At 33.7% G+C, this 23,255-nt stretch overlaps 1 protein-coding gene across 1 annotated transcript in view; it reads right to left on the bottom strand.

Moving 5' to 3' along the window:
* Window positions 1–23,255, bottom strand: part of LOC145280048 (uncharacterized) — a 158,086-nt gene that overhangs the window by 25,302 nt on the left and 109,529 nt on the right. The window contains exons 16-20 of the mRNA XM_080131729.1: window positions 22,644–22,728; window positions 13,094–13,232; window positions 9,534–9,684; window positions 5,810–5,959; window positions 2,872–3,189 (exon numbers count right to left, since the gene is read on the bottom strand). Coding sequence (XP_079987855.1) covers window positions 2,872–3,189; window positions 5,810–5,959; window positions 9,534–9,684; window positions 13,094–13,232; window positions 22,644–22,728 — 843 coding nt within the window. The remainder of the gene's footprint in view (window positions 1–2,871; window positions 3,190–5,809; window positions 5,960–9,533; window positions 9,685–13,093; window positions 13,233–22,643; window positions 22,729–23,255) is intronic.

The raw sequence follows: 23,255 nt of genomic DNA, 5'->3' as shown, positions 1-23,255 counted from the left end.
TTTTTTCTATAATTATAAAGCTTTTAAATAATTATGGACATGTAAACGTTCATATTATTTCATAAGAAGAACCTGAAGTCCTACCTAACTAATATTCCTGGTGAACCAAGTGCAAAAGAGATCCAGACAATTGCACTTAAAGGAACGGTGAGGATACTAAAAAGAGCTCTTGGTTGGTTTCAATAAAAAGCGGGGCAATGTTGGCAGTTGGTTTGACTGCCCCATACCCAGCATTACAATCTTCAAAGAAAAAAAATTAAAAAAAAAAAAAAAGTGAATTTCATAACTAAGAAAGAATATGCTAGCAAGCAACAACCTACGTATGTAAATGTGACTTTAATTTTTATTAATTTTTATTTATTGCGGACAATTATCCTCATCTTTTATTAGTTGTTTCATGACGTTTCGGCCAACTATTCCTCTGGCCTTCGTCAGATGAGGATAATTGTCCACAATAAATAAAATTAATAAATAATACTCATCTCAATAATGAATTCCAATTAAATAATAAATGTGACTTCTTTTCGTATTATTAAGAATTTAAAATAATTGTATCGATACACAAACACTGGAAGGAAGGTTCGCACACATGTTTTCTAACCTGCTAGTTTGAATCAGACTGTATCAGAAATTGGACTTGCTAAGGCTGGTCCTGTCCAAATCATCAGCCTACACTGGAATTTATCAGGATGCGTGGCACCCTTTGTTGTATGCTCTTTCTTGTAGAAATCGGAGGGATATTCTATCTGTTTGAAACAGGAAATCAGAAGAACCATTGGTCTTAACTAAGACTTTAATTATAATGGTTGTAGACAACCAATTACTCCATCTGTTATTCAAAGGCCAAATGTGTGTGTGTGTGTGTGTGTGTGTGTGTGTGTGTGTGTGTGTGTGTGTGTGTGTGTGTGTGTGTGTGTGTTCTCTGAGAGTAAAGTCAATCAAGTTTCGTAAGGGTTTTTATTATGTACAAATTTGGAAAGAAAATACTGACTTATTACTCAAGGAATCTATTATATAAAGGAGAGTTATATGTGTGTGTATGTGTTCAGAGAGAAGACTGGGCTGCATGGGGAAGAGGGAGAGGGCAAAACGGGGAAGAGAGAAAGAGAAAGATGGAGAGACGGATATAGAGAGATAAAAGTTTTAATAGAAATATGTTACATTTTTGCCTAAGCCAAAGCCAGGTAGCCCTACTAGTCTATTATATAAAGCACAGCTGTGTACGTATGTGTGTGCTTGCAAGTCCAGTTAAAAGTAAAAAAAACTACAAAACAAACACCCACAATGTTGGTATACTGTTGATCGGTGTTATCCTAGATATGTTGAATAATTAATATTGTTAATGTTTTCACGAGAGTGAACAGACGGTCAGGAAGCGTGGCTAGGTAGAAAACAAAAGAAGAAAGAATAGAGGTCTTGATTGGTTATGGTGTGGTCGGTTCATGTTTCATCATGGAGCTCCGCACTGAAGAAGAACTCTTAAAGAAAGAAAGATATGAAGCTTATATTATTCTTCTTATATATGAACTGTAATGTATACCCGTGTGATAACTCTCTGATACAACATGACTCCTGGCTAGAAAAACATACATACAATTTATACCTGATCCAGTTATAAGAACAATAAATCCCACCTCTCTATGTAACATATATAACTATTTTAATATCTCACCTAATGTATAATATATGACACGTTTTATCCATGCAATATATAACAGATAATTAATATCTTGAATTTAAAAACAATTAATCATTCTTTGGGGACCAACTGGACTATGTATCATTAGAATGGGGTGGGGGCGGGTTTTCGGCCATATCCAATGTTATCTATTATATCAAGCAGTGAATGACTCATATTATTTTCAATGCATTAACACAGAGAGGAATGGGCTGGATAGAAGTAAAAAAAAAAAAAAAAAAGATGGGGAAGATAGATGTGTAAAATCAGGGAAGAGGAAAGATAGAAAGACAGATTGTGAGCGGTAGAGAGATAGAAATTTTTACATGAAGACTAGGAAGGAGACTCAACATTGCCCGGGATTGAATAAGAAGTAACGAATGTTCTACACTTCCAATACTTTTATTGTCATCGAAATCGGTGAAATCACCTACTCTCAATCAAATCGATTGATTGCCTGCTTTAATTGAGGACCTACTGCGTAGCACTGGGAGGAAGCTTCATATGCCTACCTACAGTGATTTATTCCACAATACATTGTAGTCTACATTGCACTGTAGAGAACATACTGTTGATTTCATAAATTATTTTTATTTATATAATGATTTGAATTAAAGTTCAAAATGCAAAAGTCAAGTATCATGGTTCAATTGTGCTCTAACCAGAAACATTCATTTCAAATGCAGCACTGTTGATTTTATACACTGGGCACTTTTGCTTGCACGATGATAAAACTTCTTAAATGCACTTGTGATGTTAGGCTGTATGAAGGTGTTAACTTTGGTCAAAATTGGACTGTTATTTCTTTAATTAGACTTCTTCGATTATCGGTACTTATCAGAGGCATTCCGATACAAAAACCTATCTAAGAATACTTCCAGATATCTAAACTACATTAGTGTGAAATTTTAAAAAAATATCGTTCCAGCCATTTTGGAGTTCACAGAAAACTAACTCAAACACAGATTTTATATATAATAAGTAAAGATAGAGATAAAGATGTTACACACACATTTTAATCTCTTCTATTTTTTTTTTTTTATTGCTAGGTGGCCCTGCTAGCTATTTTAAAAATGGTGACTCCCGACGTGATTCAAACATGCAGCCTTATAATTTATTATCTACAATAGTTAGTTATATGCCTTTGATCCCCCTCCCACCGTTAATTGAATAAAAAAAATATCATAACTTACCTCCTCAGTGAGTGTCTTAAGATCAATAGTAACTCTTCCGATTACGTCACTTAGACTTGGAATGATTTGGACACGAACGGTGGTATTCAGTTCAAGATCGTTTAATTTGAGTAAAACTAACAGAACTTTGTCTTCTGCTCCACTTGTAATGTTTCCTGATAGTTTAATAGACCATCTCTTTTCTTCCTTTACTGGATCTTTGTAGTACAAGTTGATGGCATGAATACCATACCAAACTGCAGAAATAATATCTTGTGGGTGCTTGATGGCCATTGGAAGTTGAGCTCTCATGGCAAATTTTCCAATCATATTTAAGTACTGAAAAATTAAAAAAATTAAAAAAATAAAATAGCAACACAATAAAAAAAAAAAAAAGATTTATCATTGGTAATTTTAATAAGTGTTTTTAGGTTTTGTTTGTTTTGTTTTTGTTTTTTTTCTTCTGTCTAGTGTTAATACTCACACAAAATAAAAAGCAAAACAAAAAACACTGCATTGGACATCTTACCGAGCACTTTCTATTTTGGGGAGTGTGGAGCCACCCTTTAATTGCCATTGCTCCCAAGTTCACTCTGACCCGGAGTGGTACTACCTGCTAGGGTCCCAACTATGGGTTAAATAGACTCCGACTTGAAAACAACAAATATATTCTATTAAAAAATTTTTCTTCCAAAACTTTGGATTTGGCATTTAGAAACAACCAACCAACCAAATTTAAGTAATGTCTTTAGCATGGCAATCTGATAAAAATACCTTTTTAAACTTGAGCATGACAATCTGAGAAAAATATTTTTTCAAACTTAAGCATAAAAACTAACAAAAATACATTTTAAAGTTGAGCAAGATAAACTGACAAAAATACTTTTTTAAACTTGAGCATGATAAACTGACAAAAAATACTGTTTTAAACTTGAGCCTGACATACTGACAAAACATACTTTTTTCAAACTCAAACATGACAAACTGACAAAAATACATTTTTAAACTTGAGCATGACAAACTGGCAAAAATACTTCTTTAAACTTGAGCCTGGCATACTGACAAAACATATTTTTTTCAAACTGAAGCATGACAAATTAACAAAAATACTTTTTTAAATTTGAGCATGATAATCTGACAAAACTACTTTTTTAAACTTAAGTATGACAACCTGACAAGAAATACTTTTTTAAACTTACGCATGACAAACTGATAAAAATACTTTTTTATACTTAAGCATGACAAACTGATAACAAGTGCTTTTTTAAACTTAAGCATGACAAACTGACAAAATACGTTTTTCGAATTTAAGCATGACAAACTGACAAAAATACTTTTTTAAACTTAAGCATGACAATCTGAGAAAATACTTTTTTAAACTTAAGCATGACACACTGACAAAAATACTTTTTTCAAACTTTAGCATGACAGACTATGCAAAATGACATAGTCAACTCCGGTTGAAAAGATTTTTCCTTATATCTTGAATGAAATACGCCTAGATATAAAGATTGGCAGCATTGAACCTTACCTAAATGCTAAAATAAATTATGAAATGAGCGTAAAAGTTGGTAAAATAGAATTTCAACCTTACGTAAACAATATATTATTGATTTGTACAATTTATAAACTATTTCCGGTTCCATGATTTTGAAAGGTAGATGGATAGATATCAACCTAGAAAATAGCGATTCTTCTCTCATTGTCAGAAACATCATTCATGAAATGTGAGGACTAAAGTATTAAAATAGTTTGTCATGACTCATGTCCTGCTACTCCCATCCCTTGGCCCCATAATTATTTTTATTTTTTTTATTTTCTTAATTTTCAATTTTCAATGGTTGGCTTTTTTGTTTTACGGCGTATCAACCCTTTTCAGATTATTTAATACCGAATCCAAAGATTTTGAAGAAAGATTTTTTAATAGAATATATTTGTTGTTTTCAAGTCGATCTCTATTTAACCCATAGTTGGGACCCTAACAGGTACTATCACTCCAGGTCAGAGTGACCTAGGAGCAATGGCAATTAAAGCAATGGCAAGCTGGGGCCTCACCACTGGATATAGTTTAAGGTCATATCCAGGACCTTTCAATTTTCAAGTAATAAATAAAATGAAATAAAATAAAATGTTTTTATTTTTTATTGAAATCGCTCCAGACAAGACATGAAGCCACTTGATGTAAGGAGCTAAAAAAATTACTACTTCAAGGTCAAACACTAGCCGATGATAAATGTTAGATGGATAGATATCGACCCAGAAAACAGTAATTCTTCTCTCATTGTCAGAAACATCGTTCATGGAATGTGAGGACTAAAGGATTAAATAAGGGAAGCAAAAGTTAGGAGGCTATTAAAGTAAATTCAAGGTCCACTTTCTATTCTCGTTTTTACTGTTTATAGATGTCCAGGGCTTACGCAGATACAACGGTATTATACATGCTTAAGTTTAAAAAGGCACTTTTTATCGGTTTGTCATGCTTAAGAAAATGATACAAAATTTGTACTATCATTTAATTTCGCGTAAAATTTTTATTCAAGAAAATGTGTTCTCTCTTGGTATACGGCTTTATTTTCAATTGCATTCTCGGACAGAGTGATAGACTAACAGATACACTGATGCAGCAGTGCAGCACATGTATTATGACATGTATTATGACATGTATTATGACATGTATTATGACATGTATTATGATATGTATTATGACATATATTATGACATGTATTATGATATGTATTATGACATGTATTATGACATGTATTATGACATGTATTATGATATGTATTATGACATGTATTATGACATGTATTATGATATGTATTATGACATGTATTATGACATGTATTATGATATGTATTATGACATATATTATGACATGTATTATGACATGTATTATGACAGATACACTGATGCAGCAGTGCAGCACATGTATTATAGATATACATTATAAAATACTTACGTTGACGTCGGTAGCACGTTTAGCGACGGCAGTTGGCATCAATCGTAAATCAATCAGTTCGTGCTCTAATTCATAACTGGCCAAGAACAACCTCACCATGGTGAAGGGGAATTGCGTCAGAGAAATTGGGTTAAGTGTGTCCTCTTGTGGCTGGTGATGAAAAAGAAAAAGGAAGAAAATATTGAAACGTTAAAAGTTAAGTAATTCAACATATATATGAAACAAACTTTCTTGTTGTTGGTGGTGGTGTTTTTTTTTTTATTATTATTCTTATCATTTTGGTCTCAATGGGGATGGGCATCCTACTAAATACTAGGCATTCACCCGCTATCTTATACATTTCAACCCAAAGATCTTTTTTAAAATTCTAACCACCCCTTTTAACTGCAATTGTTTGCATCTTTATTGCACTTAGTTCACCGGGTATATCTACCAGATAGTTTTTGAAATTCTTTTTCATACGTCCGGTTGCTCGTATAATTACTGAAATGATGGAGATCTTCCTAAGATTCCAGTTTCTTTTCATGTCCTACATAAGACCTTGGTATTTTGTTATCTTTTCCCTTTCAGTTTGTTTAATGTTTAATTCAGCATTGTTGGGAACATCAACTTCTACTAAGGTGTGCCACAGTTACCCAGGTGATCTAAATTGCGCATTTGGAATCGGCACCGATCCGATGTCCTTATCGATATCAGAAGTTCTTGAATTGTTTTTGAAACATAATTCGAAATCAAAATTTACTTCTTTCCCCTTGGAAGATGTGACACAAGGTCGGAAGGTGGAGAGAGTGCCCCTAGAGAAGGAGCACTCTGGCTTTTTAAAATTCCTTGGCAGCTCCATCAGCATTCCCCGAGTAGGGGCACCTTAGGCAGTAAGTAATAAACTTATGCCAACTGAAAGATGGGAGGCCATGACATGAACTCTTAGGACACCCAGAAACACATCGTAGACACAAGGTCATTCGCTACTCAAAAATGACCAAGACTCTGTCAAACTGCATCAAGGATGTATCCTCAACAGGTATGATTATATCCTACCCCAACTGTGCCAGATAAGTATTAAAAATTAATAATATGTAAAAAATAAAGCTAGAAACAAATGTTCCAACATTTTTAGCATTCCCTTTTAGCTAAGCAGGCAACTATTCTTCATGTCAAATCGTAATACGCCCCAATCGAAATGAATGGCTCTTGTCTTTAGGAAGTTCCTTGTCTTAACAAGATTCTGGGATTGACCTTCACTCCTGCTTTGAAATCGAACACATACATCAAATCTGTTGCTAAGATCGTTTGATAAATGGCTGGATCACTCCAGAAGGTATCTCACTACTGATGCAATCCTCTATCTGTATAAGAGCCAGGTACGCCTTAAAATTGAGTACTGTTGCTACACCTAGGCAGGAGCTGCTTGGAGCGTCCTATCCAGCCTTCACGGAGTTCAAAACCAGCTTAGAAACCTAGTATGTACTGCCCTTTTCTCTTCCCTGCAACCTTTTCCCCACAGATGAGACGTTGCAAACCTGTATCATTATTTTCATGACAACTGCTCGACTGAACTCTAATTTCACTACCGATACAATTCTCTATCTGTTTAAGAGCCAAGTACACCCTAAAATTGAGTACTGTTGCCACAATTTGAAAATTAAAAACAAAACTTTTATTTATATAATTTCATAAACACATAGTATGTCTTATAAAATTTCAAATAAAATAAAAATTTTAATTTCATTATTAAAAGTGCAAATAAAGACTAATTGTGTTATCTTTACCTGTACGATTTTGTTCAATTTTATTGTATAATTTTTCAACAATGTCCTTTTCTTATATTTTATTTCAATAAATCGCTTCATAATAGAAATAATGAAAAATAATAAAAGCGATGGAACTGATTTGCCTTGTCACCGCTTCTGGTAACGCTACGCTACACCGGAATTTAAGAAGTACGTTGGCTGAAAATAATCGAAATATTTACCCTTTTTTCATTACAATTAATTGGATCAAATCACACCGGAAGTGCTCCCCCACCACTAGTAGCGGCGCTTTTTATAATATTATTATATATGAGAAACAAAATATTACTGAAAATTAAAACAAAGAATAAGGTATTCTTCCTGATAATTTATTATGTATGGGGAATTAAAAGGAAATTATCGTTAATGTCATATCAACAACTGAAATCTTTTTTCTATCATCTATTATATAAAGGGCGTTTGTCTGCGTGCTTGTATGCTTTGATATACAGCTAAAACTTGAAAATACACAACAAACCTTACAAAGTTTGTATTTTTTTTTTTAATCAGCATAACACCAGAAAAATGATATATAAAATTTAGAAAAAAATTTCATTGGGGGTGGGAGCGGCGTGGGGGTCAAATGAACATTTCTATCATTCAATGTTATCAAGAATCAAATACGATTTTAAGATGTTACTCCGAATTTAATATTGGTATTTCTCTACAAAGAAATGGGGGTGGGGCTTAGTTTTTGTAGAGCTCTGGATGCATCCTTTTGGCACTTTCAGTAGCACCCTAGAAACTTCTTGAGTTTTATTTTTCACTAGTCACTCAAAAAAAAAAAAAAAAGAAGTAATTTCTTTCCTGGGATGGGTGAAAACTTCACACTGTTAACATTTTCTATTTAATATATATATATATATATATATATATATATATATATATATATATATATATATATATATATATATATATATATATATATATATATATGGCCCCGAGTAGCCCTACTAGTTATGAATTTTCCATTTCTGGTAATGAATGAGGGAAATCGTACTTTGTGTAATAGAAACACCTTTAATCACGTGGAACATCGTTACTCTCTGATTAGGTCGTGTTTTGTTGCATATTTAAGGAAATCATTGTGCCATAACAGCATACTATTATAATACACTAGTTGCATGCGAAGATAAAATACACAATATAAAATACACAATATATCATAAAATAGAATGCCTTGGAGATAAGATTTATAAAATAAGGACAACGGAGAAAATAATTAAACACAGGAAGAAATCACCAAACTTACCGGTTTCATTCAGAATCAACCAACGGCTTCAGAAAAAGTGAAATTTTGAAATCTTCATTGTTTTTCTGAAGACGTCCGTTGATCTGAACGAAACCGGTAAATATCTTGTTTTTGGTGATTTTTTTCCTGTGTTTACTTGCTTTTCCTTTAGTTTGTTTTTAATGCATTAGTTGCATGCATAGAAATAAAGATACAGCAAGAGCAAAGAGTAGGTTAGTGATCCCTATAAGTGACAAAACTTTACTATACTCAGTATTTAATGCTTATTCATTTTTTTTTTTTTTGGCAGGCGGGGTACGTGTTTGTTTTTATATGAAATATGAACATCTACAAATTTTGCTTTGTAGAGTAGGGACGCTACCATCATTTTTTTTTGGGGGGAGGGACTCCGTGTTTGTTTTTTTATATGAAATATGAACATCTACAAATTTTGTTTTGTAGAGTAGGGGCGCTACCATCATTTTTTTTGGGGGGGGGGATTCCGTGTTTGTTTTTTTTATGTGAAATATGAACATCTATAAATTTTGCTTTGTAGAGTAGGGACGCTACCATCATTTTTTTTTTTTTTTCAAATTGGGTCCCGAAATTCCCAGCACTAGACATGCATATTATGAAGATACATAGAGATTCTAAATAAATCTGGATTAAAAAAAAAAATGACAAAAATATTGTGATTTCTCACCCTGGCGACAGACTCGATGGAAAAGGTACCGTTTTCACGAGAAATGTTCAATAGTCCTGGGTAATACAACATAACATTAGTCTTCATTCCACCACCAACATGGATGTAGAAACCATCGATGTATGAGTTGATTTCGCATTCAGAGGAAAGTCTTTAAAGAAAGAAAAAAATGAAAAAAAAGAACATAATTTATTTGAAAACGGTGAATGCCCCGACGAACTGCAAGCGCTTGTACCCCCTCCACGTAAAAACCCCCGACAAACCCGACAAGCAGCAAAATCCCACCCCTTCACAGTTGAGATCCCTAGATGTAAGAGAGCCTTCTACTCCAGTAGTTTCTTCCCAGAACCGTTAGACTTTGGAATTCCCTTCCGGATTCTTGCTTCCCCAACTGTACTGACATGCAGAAGTCCAAGTGTAACATGACCTGATGTCTTGCTGCCCAACTCCCCACATAGTACCCCTGTAGCTTATGTCCCTAATAGTAGACCCCTACATCAAAGTGGCAATGTGCCTTGTTCGGGGTGAAAATGTAATAAAATTTTTTTTTTAAATGTACATATATTAAAATAGTAAAATTTTGGTGTTTCTTCTTTGTTGTTGTTGATTTCTATTTGTGATTTTGTGAGGGGTGCTGAAGAAAAGACTTTGGAATCCACAAAAATATAAAACAAAATTTTCTAAATCGTCTTAGAAATGATTGCACGTCAAATATTTGTTAATTTTTCAATTCTTGAAACTAGTATAAAATGGATTAAATTTATTTTATTCATGTACACTATATATATTTCTAGGTACTTTATAGAAAAGTATATATATATATATTTAGATAGTAGATAAAAATTTTATAAATACATATATATATATATATATATATATATATATATATATACATACACACACATATATACATACATATATATACATATACTTACGTCTATACATATACATACATATGTTCATATATATATACGTATGCACATACATATATATACATATACACACACACACATATATATTTATTTACTATATATATATATATATACAGTCTTTGAAGTTTTTAACCTTTAAAACTATACAAAAAATATTTTTTTTATCATTCGTTAGAAAACCATCTAGTCAGTAAGTCATTTAATCACCTGCAATCACTACATCAGATCGCTCTAGAATTTACTATAGCACTAATAATTTATTTTTTAAGGGATCATCAGTTGTTTACCATGAAACATTAAGACTCTTGTGATAATACAAAATTACAGCAAAAGGCAACTTGAAGACGGCAAGAGGAATTTTTTAAGGTGAACATCTGATGAGTAAGTGATAAAATATGCAGTAAAGACATAATTTTGTCGACTTGTTAATCACGAATAAAACAATATTGTAATGGTTATCTTGATCTTTGAAAATTTGAGAACTATACACTATATTATATTATATTATATTATACTATATATATATATATATATATATATATATATATATATATATATATATCCACATACAGTACTGTTTCGCTGTATCACAGCTCATCAGTGCAGCTAGGCAACTACCTCAAGCCAGAATCGAAACCCAACCGCCCAAATGACAGTCAAGGCTTTTCACCACTACGCTATTCAGCTGCTGCTGTGCGGGTATTGAATTAACAATGTTTTGACATCGTCCAAATTCCTAAGTTTGATTTGTTTACACAAAGAGCATCGCTTAATACGCTAATGGCAGTTTGTATATCACTTCCCAATATGCTCAACCCAAGATAGAGAGCATTATAGTCATCCAGATACAGTACTATTCGCTGTATCACAGCTCATCAGTGTGACTAGACAAGCAAATGCATCAAGCCAGGATCAAAACGCGACCACCCAAATGATAGTCAAAGCTTAGTGTAATGTAATAGTTCTCAAATTTAGTTAGGGAAAATTTCTTAGATGAGAATTCAGAGTTAAATAAAACTTTATTACATCATTAGATCGGTAAGAAAAAAGGAAAAAAAAACTTTATAGTTCATGGCATTTCAAAGCCAAATGCTTCTCATCATATGAAGAGAAAAGGCAGGAAGTACTGTGCCCATAAAATCATCACTCACAGCTGCTATACTCTCCAACTTTCTTCAGGGGCCAACGGCATTAATCCTGGGCGGGTTGATCAAGCTCCCCTGAAGAAGGAAGTACCTCGGGAATATCAAATTCACAAACAGTTCTCAGTCACATGCATATCTCAGGGGAAAATGCAGGCAGGCATTGACGTCCTCCTACATACAGCACCTGGCATTCCCCAAATGGTTACTCATCTGGTACTAACCAAGTTCAACGTTGTTTTACTTTGATAATCTAATGAGAACTGGTGTGTCGATGTGATTATGCTGGATACGAGTATAGTAGTCTGTTCTTATTCCACTTTTCATGCTTTGGAACTTCTCCTATCAGATGAATTCTTTCTTAGAAATGTTGCTGAAGCTAAGTTCAGAGATTGAACTTACAACATCTATGTTCACTGAGATTCTTGTGTTAGTACAAAAGTACAAACAATACTGCCTGTTCTACAAGTATTTTAATGGTGAATGCTCTGACGAACTGCAAGCACTTGTGCCCCCACGCCATAAACACCCTCAACAAACCCGACAAGCTGCTAAATCACACCCCCACACTGTAGAGATCCCTAGATGTAAAAGATCTTTCTACTCCAGTAGTTTCTTCCCCAGAACCGCTAGACTTTGGAATTCCATTCCAGGTCCCTGCTTCCTCAACTGTACTAACATGCAGAAGTTCAAGTGCAACGTGAACCGACATCTTGCTGCCCAAATCCCTACATAGTACCTGAGTAGTTGTTGCCCCTGATAGTAGACCCCTACACCAAAGTGGCAATGTTCCTTGTTTGGGGTGAAAATGTAATAAAATAAAAAAAAAATTAATTGCAACCAGAATGTGGCAAAAGGTACCGTGGCTTAACAAAAAACTATGAAACATGAAAAGATATAATTAGGGCAACGCAAAAATTGCATTTATTAATCAGATTGAATAATTTGACAAAGTAATTATATTAAAAATTCATAAATCAATGAAAATATCACGAGCATTCAATGAGCGTCAATTGCAATTTTTAGGTTGCCCTAATTATAAAAAGTAAAACAAACCAAACGGAACAAAACTACTAAAACGAAACAAAACGAACATTATATTTTGTAAAAATTTTTCTGCGGAAGTTTGGACCCCCCCCTTCGCCCTCCCCCGATCCTTCCTGGCTATCCCATTGGTATCAGTGCAATAAGTTGAATGGAGCCGATTCCGTAGAAGTATTTGTAAAACAAACACTGTGACGATGTGGTAGGGGCTGTGGCTTGGCAGATAATGTGGGACCAATTATGTTAGAAATTGTTGCACTCTGTTCAAGAAGAAGGGCTCATGATAGTGCACCAGCCTCCGTGTGGTAACAATACTCCAGGCATGGGCGAATTATTGCTTAATGGAATTTTAGTTTGACTCAGGTTAATGCACATATGCATAACCCAAAAATGGGTTGATCTGCTAGCATGCCAAAATTTAAAATGACCAAATTATGCTTACCTCCATTCTTCCAAAATTGGATTGGTGGCAACAATTGATGATTTCTGCTCAGTACGGAGGAAAGCACCGGATGAAGTGGGGATGAGTCTTTGGTTAACGTTCCAGATAAGGCTGAGATGTCTTGGTAAAATTTTCAAATCTAAATTAGAAAAATAAAATAAAAAATATATTGTTTCAGAATATAATAGATGAAGATTGATAATTTGTAATTTTTGGGTTATTTGAACGACTTTTCCCATTTTAGATGTTATTATATATATATATATATATATATATATATATATATATATATATATATATATATATATATATATATATATATATATGTATGTATATATATATATATATATATATATATATATAGATTAAAAAAAAGTTTCTTCTCTTGTTGTGAGGCCAATACCTTTTTATTTAGCATCTTCTCCAGTGGAAAATTCTTTTACTGCTTCGATTCTAGCTGATGGCACCGAAATACATTTTTTTTTTTTACTTTTGAAATTATGACTCTATAATGATATATACAAAATCTGGACAAATTTAAATATGATATTTAAGCGTGTTTTATGCCCGGGCAAAGCCAGGCGCCCCTGTCTCTGCTAGTATATACATACATATGTACAAGAAATTCAATTTAAACTCTGAATGAGAATTTACAATTTATTATTTGACAAGAGATATAAAATAAAAACTACAAATGTCCCTTATTTCATGGAGTTTCAAAGAGTGGCTCTTATCCTCAGAGGAAAGTAGTTAGAAAAATAATGTTATAATTTTTCTGATTAATATATAAATTGAAAACTACAAATTATGAAGGAAGTCATATTTGTATAAAAGTTGGTAATAATGCAGAAATGTATAAGTTACAATGGTATTCCTAATGAAGTCGAGGCTTGATTGCAAAAAGTTAAAAAAAAAATGTGGTTCAATCATTTTTTTTGTATTGTACCACCTTTTTTACTTTTTCCTCATCGACACCAATAATTTTTTTTTTTTTTTTTTTTCACTTAAAAGCTTTTTCCACTGGAAAAATCTTTTACCACAATTTTAAGATGTCATTTGAACTTTGCTCTACAACTTGAACTACAACTTGGATTATTACAATTATTACTGGACAATTTCATTTGCATCTCTGTATCTAATCAGTTAACTTTTTTTTTTGGGTGGGGGGGGGGAGATTGTACCACATTTTTCAACTTTTTTCTTTGAGCCGAGACATCATTTAGAATATTCTTTTAATCAATACATTTTTGCATTATTGCCAACTTTTATACAAATATGACTTCTCTCATGATTTATAGTTTCCACTTATCAAGGCCGATAGGCCACTCAAGGATAAGGGTTAAAAGTGTAGAGCAGTCAAAAGGACAATATAGTAATCGATAGTAATGGAAGTTTAGTAAATTTGTTAACTTAAGTGGAACGACTCATCAGAAACTTGTTCACGTTGAACTTGAAGACAACCATATTATAGACAGCTGGAAAGCAGGAAAACGGAAGACAATTCCACAGGCGTGCAGTTCTAAGAAAGAAGCTTTGATCATGGAATATATGTTTAGGTTTAGGCACAGATAAAGAGTGGGGAAAATTATTGATAATGTTTTCAGCTAGTCGAGTGTTTCTTGTGAAAGTTTGGCGAGGGGGGACCATAGATTGAAGCTCAGTCGAACACTTTCCATGAAAATAACGATAAAGCAGAGACAAACTCGCAACATCTCTTCTGTGAGATAGAGGTTGCAGCGAAGAGAAAAGGACATCTCCCACCAGGCCACAAAGTCTATTTTGAACCCTATCAAGACAGGACAAGTCTTTTCTAGCAGCTCCTGCCCATATGTGGCAGCAGTATTCCATCCTTGGACGTATCTGGCTCTTATATAGATAGAGAATTGCATCAGCAGTGAGATATCTACTGGATCGATAGAAGGATCTGACCATTTTTCCAGCAGCCTTGGCAACAGATTTGATGTACGTATTCCATTTAAGATCAGGAGTAAAGGTCAAGCCCAGAAGCCTGTCAAAACTTGAGGCCTCCCCAAGACGAGAGCCATTCATTTTAATTGATGCCAGATGGGATCAGAACGTTGATTTATGTGCTATAATAATTAACTTCATGTTATTGCTTGTTGTAATAGATTTTTTTAAATTGTTCTATTTAGAAATATTATTTAAAGTTGATTCATCAATTTATTTTTTAGTTTAATTTTCATTTGATTTCATCCCAATTACTATTAACCGACATAAGCTGCATTAAAAACGGACGTAAGCTTTATTTATTTAAACGATGAGAGCTATTTCCCCTTTATGCTATGAGAGTTATTTTCTATTTGATTTTCATAGATGAAGAATGGATGTGCTTTATACCTCCATAAATCCAACATGAAAATCGTAACAAGCTAGGATATTCAGTGTATATTAAATAATATGTGACTAAACCCTCCACCCAGCAATATGTTTTGACCTGTCAACGTCGGGTATATACAGCTAGTATATATATATATATATATATATATATATATATATATATATATATATATATATATATATATATATATATATATATATATATATATATATATATATATATATATTAAAATTGAAATGTATATTAAAAGTAAACACTTACATATATATATATATATATATATATATATATATATATATATATATGTTTATTTTTAATATACATTTCAGAATCCTAAATGTATATTAAAAAATAAACACTTGTTTATTTTCATAATTTTACGTTGTAATTTGGCTTCAAACATATTCCATGTGTATTTTATTTTAAAATTCAAATTTCTAATATGAATAAAAAAAAAAAAACTACCTTGATTTTCAAATCGTGCTGCCAAACGCATTCTTCCAGCATTTCAAAAATAACACTGCAGTTAACATCACGAGGACTCTTTATTCAACTTTCTTTCAATTTAACATCATGGCGAGGAAAAAGGGATAATATATATATATATATATATATATATATATATATATATATATATATATATATATATATATATATATATATATATATATATATCACTAGATTCAGCCACTGATAAGTCGTAGACGACGAAACACGTGTCAGTGAATAATTATATTTTAAGAACAATATATATGCCGCTCCCCACTTGGGGGTACCAATTTGGTAAAAGGGAAAATTATTCCCAAAACGCATTTAGGTAAAAATGAACTCTCAAATAAATAATCGAATTCATTCAAAAACGTATTGCAAAAAATAAATAAATAAATAACATCTCCCTCCCTCTATCCTCTCTCTCTCTCTCTCTCTCCACACACACACACACACACACACACACACACACACACATATATATATATATATTAGCAAAGGTACCCAACGTTGCCTGGGTTGTGTTTTGACACTTAGGATAATTAGTATTTTTTATTACTATATATCACCTCCATCCCGGTCAACCCCGAGTAAATTTTTTGTAAATTTTTCATTCAAATTTGCTTGCAACTGTTTGAATATTTCAAAAAGGGTTTTCTTTTTCTTTTCTTTTTTTTTTTTTTTTTTTTTTTTTGACAAATGAATCCACTACAGTTATTGGTAGTTGATCAAAAGTATATGTCAAAATAACATCCAAAACTACGTAGAAATTACTCCAAAAGAATTTTTCCTGTTTTCAGATAAAACTGGAAGGGGGGGGGGGCTCAAACACTAAAAACATTTGTTACTGCTGCAACTTACGAACCGTGCAGAAATAATAAGTTTATCATTTAGAAAATAAAAATATATAAAAGTCCGTTTTCAGTATGAAAATTAATTTGTGAAACAATGAATCTTTTGTAGATATTAAATAAATTGCGAACACAAAAACACACAATGATACGAATTTATTGTATTAGTTATTCTGCATATATTGTTTCAATAAAAGTTAATCTGCACAGCTTATTCATTATCATTTCTTAATTTGCTTCAGTTTGTGTTTACCTGTTACTCTGCATTCTTTTGCCTTCTACAAATTTAAATTTCATTTATATACACACTAAACAATGCTTCAAGCAAACTACATTAACCTCTTGCAACTTTTAAAAGTTTTTTTTTATATATAAGCCGTTAAAAAATCGGGGTGGGTATGTGTTCGCTTAACAAAAACATAGATAGTCAGCATCTTGAAATTTGGAATATACTTTTGTCATTTATTTGTTTGTATATATATATTTTTTTTTTTTACCTGGAGCTCACCCACCACTTATCAAGGCACAGAAGCCACTCGGGGATAAGAGTTATTGTGTGTACTGTAATCAATGGGATAGTATCAGAGTAATAGTTAGTATTGGAGATTTGATAAAGTGTCATTACTTAAGGGGGCGGTTTATCAGGAATTTGTTTGTGTTGGACTTGAAGACATCCAAGTTGAAGTCGGAAGGGAAACAGGCAAGCGGCAGAGAGTTCCACAGGCGTGCAGTTCTAAGAAAGAAGCTTTGTTCATGGAATCTACGTTTTGATTTAGGCACGAATAAAGAGTAGGGAAAATTATTGATAGTGGTTTCAGCTAGTCAGGCGTTTTTCGTGAAAGATTGGTGAGGGGGGACCAGAGAATGGAGCTCAGGCGAGCACTTGCCATGGAAATAACGATAAAACAGAAACAGGTTCGCAACGTCTCTTCTGTGGGAGAGAGGTTGCAGGGAAGAGAAAAGGGCATCCCCCACCAAGCAACAAAGTCTATTTTGTACTCTGTCAAGGCAGGATAGGTTGTTTTTAGCACTCCTGCCCAGATGTGGCAGCAGTACTTGGCTTTTATATAGATAGAGAATTGCATCATTAGTGAGATATCTTCTGGAGCGGTAGAAGGATCCCACTATTTTCCCAGCGACCTTGGACACAGACTTGATGTATGTGTTCCATTTCAGATCAAGAGTAAAGGTACATATATACACACACACGCACGCACACACACACACACACACACACATATATATACATATATATATGTATATATATACATATATACATACGTATGTGCATATATACATGTATATGTATATATATACATATATATATACATATATATGTATATATATGCATATGTATATATATACATATATATAAGTATATATATGCATATGCATATATATATGTAAATATATATATACATGTATATATACATATATATGTATATATATATATATATGTATATATACATATATATTTACATATATATATATACATATATGTATGTATATATATACATATATATACATATATATACATACATGTACATATACATATATACATATATATATATATGCATTAATATATATATATACATATACATATATATAGAGAGAGATATGAGGACTCTGACAGACACATGCACGGACTTGGAGTTTACATTAATAATACCCTTCCCTTGACTATAGAAACAAACCTAGAATCGGATGATCAAGCCTTTATGTGCTTTAGACTAATCATGCAACACAACATTAGCTACTTTTACTTTCTCTACCGCTCTCCCTCGACCAAGGACTGCACCATAATAAACAAAGTCTCTGACGCAGCACTCTCCCTCGACACTAGCGCACAAGTACATGTATTTGGTGACTTTAATGTCCACCACAAAAACTGGCTTGGATTCTCTACTTACACAGATGCAGCAGGCAGCACAACTCATAGCTTCTCTATATCTCACTCCCTATCACAAATTGTTACATTTCCAACCCGTTTCTCTGACCAGGAAGAACAAGATGCATCACTTTTAGATCTGTTTTTGACCACAGTTCCTGATGATTGTATAACGAATGCCGACAGCCCACTTGGGAACGCTGATCATGCAGTGATAATGGTTGAAATCGCCCTAAACTTTAGAGCCAAAACTGAAGAGCCAGTGCTCAAAACAACGAGATATTATAAAAAGGCTGACTAGGAAGCCATCAGAGATCTTATCAGAGATGCCCCATGGGGAAATATTTTTTCTCTTCCTGCTGAACAGTGTGAAAACGAGACCACTGAATGGTTCAAAACTGCAATCGAAGCGCATGTTCCCATGCGGAAATTTTATAGCAAGCCCCACTCTCCCCAATAGTTTACTTCAACTTGCGCAACTGCCATTACTCAAAGGCAGCATGCATACCACAGATTTAACTGACATAAGTCCAGTTCAAACAGACAGAAGTACATAGAAGCTAGAAGTAACGTTAATAAAGAAATAGCGACAGCTAAGAGAGAATTTACGAAAACCACTAAAAAACGCATCAAAGCACAAAAACTAGGAACTCATGACTTCTGGAAAATCTACAACAGTGTAGTAAATAATGGGCAATCAACAATTCCCCCACTAACCAACAATCACGACGTTGTTTGCTCAGCAACTGAAAATGCTAACATGCTTGCCAGTCGGTTTGCCTCAAACTCCACATTGGACCCTTCCAACCACACCCTACCTTAATTTCCTATGCATACAGACGCCATGCTAGACGATCTGAAAATCATCCCTGCTCAGGTGCATGCTATCATAAAAAACCTTGACACTTCAAAAGCATGTGGACCCGATCTTATCCCAGCTGTGCTATTAAAAAAGTGCTCAGCTGAAGTAGCCCCAGTTCTCTCCAAACTCTACAACAAATGCCTGAATGAATCTTGCTTTCCGGGCTGTTGGAAAACTGCTTCTGTGGTACCAATATTCAAGAATTCTGGCGATAGAACTGATCCAGTAAATTATCGCCCCATTAGCCTCCTCCCACTTTTTGCCACAGATGCTAAGCTTCTGACTGACCGTCAATATGGATTTAGACAAGCCCGTTCCACAGCAGACATCCTAACAGTAATCTCTGAACGTATATACCATTCACTGGACAAAGCGGGGGAGGGCAGAGCAGTAGCTCTAGATATATCTAAGGCTTTTGACAGAGTATGGCATGAGGGTCTACTCAGGAAAATTAGATCATACGGTATCACTGGTAGAATACTTAACATAATTAAATCCTTCTTAGATAAGAGAAAAATCCAGGTTGTCCTCGACGGTCGTACATCTAAACAATATGATATAAATGCGGGAGTGCCCTAGGGATCTATCCTTGGACCTCTACTGCTCCTGATATTCATAAATGACCTCCCCGATAAAATTGCCTCTGAGATGGGTATATATGCTGATGACACCGCACTCTATAACAGGCACGACAGGAAAACAAATGAACACATATCTAAAGAAATGGCAGAAACACTAGAGGATGACCTCCAATCTGTAATGGAATGGGGACAAAAATGGATGGTCACGTTCAATGCCGCCAAGACTAAACTAGTTTCATTCAATAATTACAAGAAATCTTCTCTACCACCTATAGACATGGCCAACGACTCTTTATCTGAGAGTACATCTTTCAAATTTCTTGGCCTAACATTCACAGGAAACATGAGTTGGAACAATTACATTGAAGGCATTGCCAGGGCCGCTGTAAGGAAGGTGGGCTCTCTCTACCGTGTTAGAAAACTACTAACACCCGAAAGTATCCTGTACCTCTATAATATATATATAATATTTGCCCATGTATTGAGTATTGCTGTCAGATTTGGGCTGGTGCATCTGCTACTAATCTCTCGCTCCTTGACAAGGTTCAAAAGAGAGTCGCAAATCTGATAGGCCCTGAACTGGTATCTAAGCTTCAGCCTCTGTCCCATCGACGAAACGTTGCATCCCTCTGCCTGTTCTACAAGTATTTTAATGGTGAATACTCTAACGAACTGCAAGCACTTGTGCCCTCACAACGTGAACAGCCTCGACTGACCCGACAGGCTGCAAAATCCCACCCCCACACTGTAGAGATCCCTAGATGTAAAAGATCTTTCTTCACCAGTAGTTTCTTCTCCAGAACCGCTAGACTTTGGAATTCCATTCCAGATCCCTGCTTCCCCAACTGTACTGACGTGTAGAAGTTCAAGTGCAACTTGAACCGACATCTTGCTGCCCAAATCCCTACATAGTACCCGAGTAGTTGTTACCCCTGATACTAGCCCCCTACATCAAAGTGGCAATGTGCCTTGTTTGGGGTGAAAATTTAATAAAAAAATATATATATATATATATATATATATATATATATATATATACACACACACACACACACACAAACATATATTGTATTAATAAAGGTTAATCTTAATTTTCTTCAGTTTGTGTCTACCTGTTACACTTCTGCATTGTACTGACTTCTATAAACTTAAATTTTCTTTATATGCACGCTGGACAATGCTTCAAACTATATTAACCTATTAATTTATTCTTATTAAAAATTTTAAAACAGTAAAAACTGAAAACTTAATAAAGATAGAGAGTTAAGAGTTCCTAAAATAAAAAAATATATATATAAATAAAAAATATATATATAAATAAAAAATATATATAAATAAAAAATAAAAATAAAACGCACTTTTATTCACAATCAAAAACTCAACTTCTGAACGATATATATTACCATTTCCTATGCTATGTATGCCCATACGAAAACAGTTTGGAAACTTATTTAAGGCATCTCAGATGTTAAGAATGTAAATAAAATAAAATAAAAAACATTATATAATACAGTAAAGACTTCCAAAATATCTGGCATTCTATGAAAAGCCCATCTTGTAATTCTAATAAATCAAAATAAAAATGAATAATAATTCTAATTATGTGAATTTAGAAGATAATTTCTTTCATGTGTATTTTTAAACCGCCATACAGGCAGACTCGACATTGCCAGAGATTGAATGAGGATTAACGAATGTTCCACAATTCCAATACTTTTATTGTCATTGAAATCTGCGAAATTACCTATTTTTCAATCAAATCGATTGATTGCCTGCTCTAGTTTGAGACCCACCACAGTACACTAGAAGGAAGCTTCACATGCCTCCTCGCAGTGACTTATTCCACAATACATTGTAGTCTACATTGCACTGTAGAGAACTTACTGTTGATTTTATAAAATTATTTTAATATATAATGCCTTGAATTAAAGTTTAAAATACAAAAATCAAATATCATGGTCCAGTTGTTCATTCATTTCAAACGCACCTCCGTCTTATCAAAACACCTATTGATGAGTTTATACGCCGAGTCCTTCTGCTTGTGCTATGATAAATGCACTTGTGACGTTAGGCTGTCTAAGTGTGTTAACTTGGACTGTTAAAAATTGGACTGTTAAGTATCGAAAATCCATACTTATCAGAGGCATTCCGATACAAAATCTATCTAAGAACACTCTCAGATGCATAAAGTATATTTGTGTGAAATTTCCAAAAAAAATCAGCCCAGCCGTTTCAGAGTGTATAAGGAACGAACTCACACACATACCGACACACACGCACACACACACACACAAAGTGCCTTTTATATATAAGTAGAGATACCAATTATTTTGATTAACAGTAAAAGAAAGTGATTAAAATGACAGACTTTTTCAAATGAGTTTCTGTTATAATTTGTTATAAAATTCATAACTTAAAAAAAAAAAATGACCAGGACTAAATATTAAAAACGATACATATCATTGAAATTTTTTTAAGCATGGACCAATATTTGGCCTAAATAAATGATAAAAAACATACCAGGTAGCTTATCAAGGATGTATAAATCAAGATCGTTTCTCTTCAAGACAATTTTAATTCCTTTCGACAGTTCGGCGAAGTCCCACTAGAATAAAGAGAAAAAAAATTGTAGAGTTCATTATTTTCTACATTTGCCACAAGTGATTTAATTTAAAATGTATTTTCAAACATGAAACCTGTTAAATCTACAGGGTGGAACGATAAAACTGTCACCCTAGAAAAGACGACATGATTCCATTTCTATTTGATGAAAAACAATTTTCTTTTCTTTTTTTTTTGTTGTAGACAATTTACTAGTTGGCTAGTTGTGTACAAATCCCAAGAGCGATAGGAGCCTACTATTATGTCTGAAAGTGACACAATGTTAACTCACGCTCTCTACCAATCCAAGTTATGACAACAGGACCATTGCCAGCACACTCAAAATGCAAATCCGGATGGTTCAATGCTTGAGCATGACAAAGTTTCTTGCCACAGTTATGGTCTTGGGTGTGGTTTTAAGTGAGGGCCACATCATGCCACCTCACATCTTCAAAGTCAGCTTGAAAGTCAACACCAAAGTGTACTTGGATATGTTGAAGAATGTGGTGATCCCCTGGTGCAATCAGGTGG

The sequence above is a fragment of the Euprymna scolopes genome, chromosome 7 (assembly GCF_053919585.1).
Source record: "Euprymna scolopes isolate OS-2025 chromosome 7, ASM5391958v1, whole genome shotgun sequence".
Taxonomy (NCBI): domain Eukaryota; kingdom Metazoa; phylum Mollusca; class Cephalopoda; order Sepiida; family Sepiolidae; genus Euprymna; species Euprymna scolopes.
Note: the sequence above shows the minus strand (reverse complement) of the source record. Positions and strands in the feature narration are given on the sequence as shown.